Genomic DNA, 10,549 nt, shown 5'->3' with positions numbered 1-10,549 from the left:
ATCGCAGAGGTGTATATTATTCACAGAAGTATAATACGGCAATACAATGAACGACGATCCTGTCATCGCCTCTTTAAGTTCAATTTCATTTTTGTTATCTTGATAGTATCTTTATTTGTTAATTTCTGTCAAATCTATCTATCATCTTACGCTAGACAGATAATTATAGTCATGTTCCGACGAAGGACACTGAGAGTAATAATTAGCTAATAAGGAAAAAATGGTGTAGCGGTTAGAGCGCTCTGTATGTTACACGTCACAAGGGTAGTTCGAGACCTGCCGTGGAAACGATTTCTTTTCTTCTTACTGATTGACAGCTCGTGAGGACACACCGTTGTGACACTATCTGGTTGCATGCTTTTGCTATATGTTCTGAAAGGAAGTCTTGTGACACAACTCATGAGGCAAGAAATGTTGTGAGGTTAAAATAGAGGCAAAGGGCGCTCCGGCAGGTGTGCGCGCAATTTGACTTACAAACGCTACTTTTTCGGCCACCGCGCGCATCCCCTTCGCCTCGGCACAGCCGCAAAGACATATGTTAACAACGACCGTATTGAGTGCTCACGCTATTCAGATGGCAGTTCGGGCTTGTTGGCAACACATCTCAAAAAGAAATAGTGCAGGGACAGAACAGGGATGTGAAATGACACATACAAGCGCTCTTTTCCAACAGTTTAACGTGAACGTTGGCGGTAAATATACACGAAGGGGCGATACATGGCGCAGGCGCAGGAGGAGAAACAGTTTCAGTAGTTGCTGAGACATCGGGTTCCTTTCGAGATAGTCCAACGGACAGTTTCGCGATACACATGTCCCCTAATTTATCTATGGATTTTGCTTCGATCATTTATCGCGTAAGTTTTTTGGGTTCTTGGTTATGACAGTGCATGGTTCATATACAGGTACACAATCGTCACAGTTTCTGCAGTGTGCACCAAGAGAACCACCTCTCTTTTTATTTACTTTGTAACATGCTCGCGAAGGCCTTCATCCAGGCATCTGCCACGAGATATATTCTTCTTGCAGTATGTTGATGGTATGCTGTACACAAATGATTCCATACATTCAAAGAACGGGGTTACAAGCGTTGTAGTACACGGCCCCTTTTTCGAAGGGCCAGGCCTTGTCAGCTTGCAGAGTTTCTGCAGCTTTGCAGGAGCTGAAAAGACGACTTTGACATTGGCCGGTTATCAAATCTTCTTCGAGTAAAACTATTTAAATGGTTTATTCTCCTGTGCCTGCGCAATTTATGGCCACTTCTCGTATATTTATTGCCCATGGTTCACAATTAATTGTTGGAAGTTAGCGCCCGTGTGTGTACTTTCACGTCCCTTTCTGTCCCGGCGCTATTTTTGTTTGACCAGGCTATTCCTTCAGAATCAAAAGACCCTGCCCATCACAATGGAATACATTCGTTTTGAGCCTTGCGGTTCCTTTATTAAAATAAATCATTAAAACAGTTGCCGGAAATGATAATTCAAATATCGTCTCTTGCAAGCCCGCGAAAGTTACTCTCTGAATTGTCAACCTCTCTCATTTTTTGTGCATTTGCACTCCATGAAATAACCCAAACATACACATCGAAATACTTTCAAATCTGTATAGTAACAACACTGTCATGCTATAGCGCTTCGCGGCATATACCTACATTAACAATATTCACAAAGGAATACTACCAGAGAAAGAAAAGACCTCCCAGACAATATAAGCAGGTTCTTCCTGCTTGATTAGAGAGGGGTGTTAATCAAAATGTGGATTGTGTTTTCCATGACGCAGAAGTTAATTACTGAATGGTAATTAGCATGTGAGACCAGAGAGCAGAAGTAAAACCGAAAGGCCAGCGCACCGAATACGTAATTGCCCTAACTGAGCAGTCCCGCGCCCATTTTCTTCTTTCAGCAATCAAATAGGGTGCTGGGCGACTCATTGCAGAGAGCGCAAAAATGAATGATCGCAACGCACAAGACAAGACACAACGAACGTGTATATATATATATATATATATATACTCCGCGCTCCATTCGAAAGTTTTTTTGTGGTGCCTTCGTTCCATGAATGGTATTTAGTAGAATGAATCAAGGCTCTATGTGTACGAGTAATTTATAAATTCTTGAAGAAGAGTATTGACCTTTTGGTGATCCCGCATAATTTAAGACAATAGATCCCTCGTACAGCAGCGTGTAACCACATCAAACACTCCGTGTAATAAACAGGCAGCCTCTACTTTTGTTGTCCGTTCAGTTCAGTTCTGTCGTTCACTCGTGTCCGACTCTTCGTGACCCTATGGACCATGTCACGCCACACTTTCCAGTCTCTCACTATCTTCCTAACATCACATAACTTCATCTGCAGTGCCTCGAGGATGCCATCTTACCATCGCGTTCGCTGCCTACCCCTTCTCCGGCGACCCTCAACCTTTCCCAACATCAAATCTTTCTCCAGCGACTCCTCTCTTCTCATCAGATGACCAAAGTAGCTGAGATTTAACTTTAGAATTTGACCCTCCAATGAGCAGTCAGGGTTTATGGTCGACAATATCGACTGATTTGATCTTCTGGCAGTCCAAGGAACGCTCAAGAGTCTTCGCCAGCACCACAATTCAAACGCGTCAATTCTTCGGCAGTCAGCCTTTTTCACAGTCCAACTCTCGCATCCATACATCACAACTGGAAAGACCATAGCACCAGTTATACGGATCTTGGTTGGCAGACTAATGTCTCTGCTCTTTACTAGGCGGTCAAGGCTAACCATTGCTCTCTTTCCCAGAAGCAGGCGTCTCCTAATTTCATGGCTGCAGTCTCCTTCCGAGGTAATCTTGGAGCCCAAGTAGAGAAAATCTGTCACAGCTTTCACTTCTTGTTCATTGATGCTCCAGGACTTGATAGGGCAAGACGCCATGATCTTTGTCTTTTTAATGTTCAGTTTAAGCCCAAATATCTCACTCTCTTCTTGTACGCGCATCAGAAGTCTCTTGAGTTCCACTTCACTTTCTGCCATTAAAGTGGTATCATCCGCATATCTAAGGTTGTTGATACGTTTTCCAGCAATCTTCACTCCAGCTGAAGACTCGTCCAGACCGGCCTTCCTCATGATGCACTCTGCATATAGGTTAAATAGGCAGGGCGACAGTATGCAGCCTTGCCTCACTTCTTTCTCAATCGGAAACCAATCAGTAACACCATGCCCAGTTCTGACTGTGGCCTCTTGTCCTTCATACAGGTTCCTGAGGAGAATGATGAGGTGAATTGGAACTCCCATCTCTTGTCCGTATTTCATCATTATTATCAACTTCACGCGTTTTTCTTATGTATAAATGCCACGCTTTCGTGTTCTTTATACGAAGTCGTCTACAAAATATTCCACCCACTAATCGGTTGCGATCGCCATAAAGTCGCATGTAGCGATAAGAACTTCGTTGCGCTCTTTACGTGCTATCAAAAACCAAACTGGACACTGTCACCGGGACTGGCACCCGGTAATTCTAAATTGCCCGCATTTATTCATCAGGCTTATTTCGTCTCTCCATTCATTTCCTACCCTGAATAAAGTTATAGCTGTGATAAAGACTGCACATAATGACTGCTTTTTTTGACGGCAGCATTAACACCTTTCCTTGATGTCTGCAAACTAGTGCCCTTTATATCGAGAAGTTAAAGACACTACTTCAGGCATGGTGCTATCGCACAAAGAGGACACACACTGCGGGTAGGCGGACAGGACGAACGCTGGACTTGCAACTGAAATTTATTCAGTTTCAATTTCAGATTCAAATTTCAATTGCAAGTCTAGCGTTTTGTCCTGTCCGCCTACACGCAGTGTGTGTCCTCCTTGTGCGCTAGCACATGCCTGAATGCGTTCACCAACTAGCCCAGTTAAGAGCATTAAAAACACTAGCTAGAGTTGGACAAACATAATGGCGTCATCAAATATTTAAGGAAGGAAAACTTTAACGAAGAGCGGTTCTGAAACTCAACTTCTCGTGCATATATAGAGTGTCCTTGGTCGCTGCTGCGCATTTGGAGACATTTGTATTGTTCTCATTAATTTTGCTCGAGCTGAGGATTATTTTGCGTCCGCAACAAGCACTGCAGTTTCATAAAGCGGACAGGTTCTTATACTCTGCGCCGCTAACTCTCGGGTTATGTACAAGTGCGGTCTGTCCAGATGTATCCAGAAGAATATACCATCCTAATTAAAAAAATAGAGAACAACATTACTGTAAATGCAGTTCGCTCACCGCCACTGAGGATAAAACAAAGATCACGAAAAAATGATCGCCATAGCGCCGCACAGCGTAGCAGTGTCTAAGATAATGAGCGTAATAATGCGCATTTGTTATGAGGGACGCTTATCCACCCTCGCTCCGATTTTAATTGCAGTAAGTGACTGATTTAATAGTTATCGTCTGCAGCGACGCTTGCTGATGCTTGCTCGCGTGCATGCACTTCGCCACTGGCTTAACCATAAAACATTAATTTGGGCCACTGTAACCTAAACCATGGTCCTTATCCACACAGTCGTAATCTATCACAACAAGTGCACAAGTGAAAAACCCACGTACATATATGCGAACTTAGGCTTCAGCCAAGCAATGGAGAATACGGCTGGGTGGCCTGGGGTATAGCGTGTCTCGCGATGAAGGAGTCCCGAAAGGCTCTGTCTCATCGTATCATCTCAAAATGGCTCACTAAATGGTAGCTCCTGTCAACTTCATCGCTCACGTAATCTGGTCTTGTGAGGTCGCACCACCTGATGGCCCTGATCGCTCCTGCAAACTACCAAGTACAGCCTGCGACAGGCATGCCACTTGGTGTTTCGATTACAAGGTCAATGTCGACACCGCCAATGCCAGGATTGCTGGGAAATTGGTCATTTGATACTGTCGTGCACAGCTGTTTATTACTTTGGGGAGATAAAAATATTCTATTGCGAGATGATTTAACAAAACCTCTGCGAGATGTATTTAGAGTGTGTATTCGAAAATTCCTGTCATGTTTAAGAGCTCAGCTTGAATTATATAATCTTAACGAAATCATAACGGAACTTCGATATCGCTCGCAGCAGATTAGGGCGACACGAAACGGTGTTCGTAGCACCCTGTCCTTGTGACGTCAACTGATCATTGCGAAGGCACTGAGATTACCCGGCTGTCAGGATGGCTGAGTTGCAACCTCTTTGTTTTTTCCAGTCATTTACCATGTGTTCTGTTTAAAAGAAGGAACATTATTTTTTATCACCGATGAAGCAGTGGCAATAGCTGAAGCGTTTTTCTGTTGTGCAGAGGACTGATGGATTAGCGATCGTTCTAGCTCGTTTCCCAACTTTCGTAAATCATTGTGAGCAAAATAATGCACCAATAAAATAGAAAAAAGAATGCTCGGAAGTGAAATGCACAATAACCTCCTGGCTGTCTAGATTAATAAGAAGTTGGCCAGGGCGTAAGAATACTTGCACCGCATGCGGAAACAAGAATAAGGACTGTGACCAACCCGAGTCGACAAAGTCTCCGTTTGCTGCAAGACAGGAGTAATATGACTGCATAACAGGGCATGTTTATGACGGTTCCCATTCCAGGCTGACGTCTAAGAATTCGGAGTTTTTTTTTTTTTCGCCATTATTTACTATAGATGCCATTGAACACGAAGGCAAAAGTTTAGGAAAACAAAACGCTTATAGAGCGCAACTAAGAACAACATGCTACGAATACATCATATCAATGATTCAAACAAATAACAACGTGTACCCTAAAATAACGCGCTGCATGCTGTACTATTTGTTCCTTTTTTTTCTCGTCATTTTTCTGGCGACAATGTTTCAAAATCGTTGAAGTGTTGGCGCTATACAGTGCGAGCTTTGAAAATAAGTGCGAACCGCACTATACAAGCAGTGACTAAAACTGTTGCAAAAATAATCGAATTAAACTGGCAGCAAACGCGGGTCGGAACAGTGCCTGAACCGGTTCGGGAAGGATCTTCCGAATCGTTCCGATTCAAATTCACTTTCAAGATGACGGGGAAAATTTCAGGTACAATTCCGATTTTAGGTGCAGTTCCGGTTTGAAACTCTCAAGGCTCCGTAAAAGCTCTAAAGCCGCTTTGTACGAAATAGCGTCCATGCCGTAGGTGGAGACTCCATGACAGTCATAAAGACGTCCCAATAGCCGCCTTCTTGCCACCTAAATCGCATGCGACAATGAGAGAGGTATATGTTACAGTTTTTCGAGTCGGACGTGAAAGCTCATAGTCGCCCGCTTGAAAACTCTAGTGTGGCAAATCCGTGGTTTCAGTACCATCATCGCGTTTTCCCGCGTGCCGCTAACTCCACAATAATTAGATAGAGCAGACAACCTCGCATTCCTCCGGCATGGCAAAAGTTTCGCGGGCTTGGAAAACCGCTCGGCATGCTTGCTGAACTAAACACTCAGCAGTGAAGTCTGCGTCCAAAAGCTTGTACCGTTCGGCAAACGAAAAGATTGCACAAAGATGAGAATTTCCTACTCTATCCGGCCGGCGTCAAAGAGTTCATTCGATATGGATCTCACGACGCGTGAGACGAATGGGCAGAAGCGATGCATAGGAATAACAGTTGCCCTTGCGAAGGCGCTTGACTTCCGCCACAACGTTTTTTTTTTTTTTTTTTTTTTTGCACCTCGGATTGCAATGGCCTCTCCAAGATTTTATTACTGGATGGCATGCAACGAAATGATGCGAATGAAAACTGGGGCTTTCTGTTTTGCACCTGTAATCTGAGTATCTGACTACTCCCGTTAAGCTGTTAAAGGCTCCTTCTCTACCTCCCTCTTCCCCGATCGCTTCTGACGGGCCACTTGGAGGCAGACCTCCATGTGGCGCTTGTTTCATCAGCAAAATTGTAATGCAACGATACTTTGAATGGCATTCAGGGGTCGCACCGCATTATTTCGCTTTTCGAACAGCGTACACCTGCTAAGTTAGCGCATAGCTTGCGAAACGTATTCTAGCAGACGACTCTAGCACCTCCAATTATTTGCATTCCTCACAATTTGTACCAGATCTGTGAAGCAGCCAGTCATCCTACAGGATTATGGCTGATGTCATAAGATTTATTTTCGCACACAGCATGCGTCTCGTAGCCTCAGCATACGACTCAGCATACGTCTCTTAGCAAAACTTTAAGCAGATGAAACTCGACTAAGACATAATGCTTTCGCATTCAGCTATACGTAGCCTAATTTCATTGCACGAATGTTTTAGAGCCACAGCTGTACTCTTCGAGGAAGAACTTGAGAGTTCGTCTATGCAGCATTTCATTTCCAGCCGTCTGCGGAGTGGACGTGCTGCTGTGATGACATACCAGGTGATGCGGCATGAGAAACGCAGCTATATACGGCGTTCGCTTAAGTAGCCGCTCCTCTATCACATGAGGTGCTGCGCTGCCACTCGCTTTTCCACACTCGCCATGGCCAGTCAGAGTCCGAAGAGCGCGATTATTTACCCCGTGAATGAAGGCAGAAGAAATTGCCAGCGAACTCGGCCGCTGTTTAAAGTAAAGCGTTAGTTATGCTTAACGGAGCGATGGCTCGCATATTTAGGATTAGCTATGCCAGCCTTGTGCAAATGTTTTTAGGCCTTCATCTCCTTTCTTTGTTCTGCTTGTTAGGTGTAATTTGTCAGCATTGAATATCTGCTCTTATGCGCCCTGTGGGATACATTCATGAGTTTCTAGAAGTATAAAATGTATCCACTTGTGGGAAACATCCAGGCCTGTGATGGTTCTCTATAGCTCGCATTTTCTTGTCTCCGTCTAATGTGCATCTTTTAAATTTACGTTTCTTCAATATTTCTAAATCTAATGCATTGTGCACTCCTGTAATTATTAACCCCAGTGTGGTTCCCAGTATGTTGAAATAAGTAAATGAAATAAATTTATATGCCCGCGCAGAGCATCTATCATCTATAACCCTACAAGCGCAACATACGCATTTAAAGGAGATGCATAAGTTCGCCTCCCCACTCCTAATAGTTTGCGGAGGTAACATCAACAAAAATCATACAAAAGCTTAAATCTCGTAACCTAGAATAAAACATGTACGATGTTTTTGCGTGAAATAAATAATTTACTTCACTCGAAACTGACTTCAGCACACCTTTGGAATTTCTTGGCTCATGCACAAAATGTCACAGGCTCAACCGTAGAAGCCGCGACCGTAGCCTCCGTAGCCTCGGTATCCACGGCCATAGCCTCCATATCCTCCGAAGCCCCGGCCATAGCCTCCGTAGCCCCCGTATCCACGGCCGAAGCCTCCTCCGTAGCCGCGTCCGAATCCACCGTAGCCGAATTGGGCGGCGGCTAGGCTGCACAGGGCGGCGAGCACCACCAGGGTGACCAGGAGGGACTTGGTGTTCATCATGGCTGCTTGGATTGGTTCTGCGCGTTTTGAAAGAGAATGAAAGGGTGTATAAGAATGTCGCCCTGAGAGGCTGTAGCACGCATAGTACATCGTTCTCCACTCCCAGGCAGGAGACCGAGTCGTAAGTGATCGTGCGGTGACGTGTCATCGTGCTAATCAATGCACCAAGGACATAGTTACCAAAATATGCATTCGTTGTGCGCAGCTTTTTATCATTTTATACTCTAATCCCTTTGACAGCATTGTCTATTGCGACAATATTTAGTTATTACATATTATGGCATCGTCAGCGTTCACGTTCTACTCAAAATTGCGCAGAGGCGCAAACATAACAGCGAGAGAAAAAGAGAAGGGAACTATTATTTAATATCCCGCAAGAACTGCAGCGTGAATATAATTGTCAGTCTGTTATTAAATACAAATTTTTGAATTATAGCAAATAAGTATGCTTGTTAATTAAGCACAGTAGCCCAGTGGGGCTAAAAAGTAGAAAGGCCTTGTCAACGGCCGAGACTCACCTTTGGCTCTTGGAGAGAAGAAGGCAAGAGAGCTGTGTGCTCTGGAGCGTCCAGTAGCCCAGCTTATATATCACCCTGCGCGCCACGTGCTGCAGTGTCCTTCATCGCTTGTCCGGTCATCCGGCGGACGGCGGGCACCGGGAAAACCCCTTCTCCTTATAGACTCGCGTGAACGACCCTCGTTTAGGTGTTATTGCCATCGCCGTGACCGCGAGAAAGGGGGAGGAGGAGGAAGGCAGGCGTAGATCCCGCGTTGTAAGATAGGTTGCCGTCAAGATCGTTGCCTGACCTTGGACGAGATTCTTCTACCCCACTTCCATGGTTACCCGAACCTAGTGGCATACCGCAGAATTCTCTGCGCCTGATTGAACGTTCAGAAATGTGTATAGAACATTTACGCAGTTGGTCAAAGTAAACTCCAGCGAACTCAACAATTGATACCACTAGACTAGTACTGTACGACCGAAGGTACTAAAACACAAGAAGACGAATAAACAGCAATGCAATTTGGTTTGCATATGAGTGAGTCCTGCCTAGTGGGTAGAGAAATGCTGGAAGACCAGCGCACCAAGGAATTAGTATGTCGGGGTTTGGGTAGACCTAAAGAAATTTTTTCACACCTGCGAGCATATTGTGCAGCTTCGTGCGGATATGCCCGAACCGCGACGACGTTTTTATGGGACGCAGACTATTTCGTGTTTAAAATGACCGACCCGCGACTCACATGGATGATTGTTGATACGAATGCTTTTCCATGATACAGACAACAATAGATGCTTTTCAAGCTACAAAAGAGGGCATGTCAGGTGACACTGTGCGAAACACTACTTGTGGAAGTTTTAGCGTTTTCTATCCTCTTCCAAAGCGAGTACAAAAGAGGAAAAAAAAATCGTTTTCTTCCCCAAAATATTCAAGGTATTTCTTCACATACATGCATGTTAATTGCAGGCGAGCGGACGGATGCCTTGATTTTGTATATCCTGTGAAGCGGATATGTCAGCTATATGTCCTCAGAACCACCACCTTTCTCGTAATGAAAGCAGCCATATTCCCTGCCTCAGTCACCTGCGATTCTCCAATGCAGACCCTGAGGAGAACACTCCCATCTATACAAAGATAACGTGTGCGAGTGAGTAGACACCTGTTCACTTAAATTATAATTATGAGATCCATGACCTACAGCGCAGTGACTATCAAGAAATGAAATGGTTGTCTTCACCTACAGTACAAGATGAACATGATTGCGACAGCGTTGAGGGGTAAGTAAAACATCAAGCGAGAAACAGAGCTGATTGAAATTTGCATGTGAGGGGACACAGACATCATCGCCGTCGTAACGAGCTTGAAGAAAATGCTGAAGAATGTCAGTAGTCCGAATCTTCTGCAGAGGAATCTTACAGACATCTGCGAAACAAAAAAGGAAGACTGACAAACATGGAAACAGAAACATTTCTGGTGTGGAGACGGTTCATAACTGAATATGTGTTCAATTAAAGGGCGGCAACGCATCCGAGGCCTCCGATGTCCATTGAGAGAATAGCAAATTGTGTAGTTGTGGGGAAATGCTGTACAATGACACTAATACAGTAACATCACCAGCCATTCTCCATGCCTTGTTGAGATTTTACTTAATTGTAGCCTG

General features: G+C 44.5%; 1 protein-coding gene across 1 annotated transcript; it reads right to left on the bottom strand.

The window, feature by feature from the left end:
• Positions 1-8,164: 8,164 nt before the first annotated feature.
• On the bottom strand, positions 8,165-8,389 carry LOC146192329 (uncharacterized). Its single transcript, XM_084600043.1, has one exon. The coding sequence runs from the start codon at positions 8,387-8,389 to the stop codon at positions 8,165-8,167; it is 225 nt and encodes a 74-aa protein (XP_084456169.1).
• Between the last annotated feature and the right edge of the window lie 2,160 nt (positions 8,390-10,549).

This window comes from Amblyomma maculatum, chromosome 4, assembly GCF_055883805.1.
Source record: "Amblyomma maculatum isolate TAMU_Amacu chromosome 4, ASM5588380v1, whole genome shotgun sequence".
In the NCBI taxonomy this organism is placed as follows: domain Eukaryota; kingdom Metazoa; phylum Arthropoda; class Arachnida; order Ixodida; family Ixodidae; genus Amblyomma; species Amblyomma maculatum.
The sequence above is the reverse complement of the archived record's forward strand: the minus strand, read 5'-3'. Positions and strand labels throughout refer to the sequence as shown.

Coding starts and splice junctions, on each gene's coding strand:
- LOC146192329 (XM_084600043.1), bottom strand. CDS start 8,389: ATGATGAACACCAAGTCCCTCCTGGTCACCCTGGTGGTGCTCGCCGCC.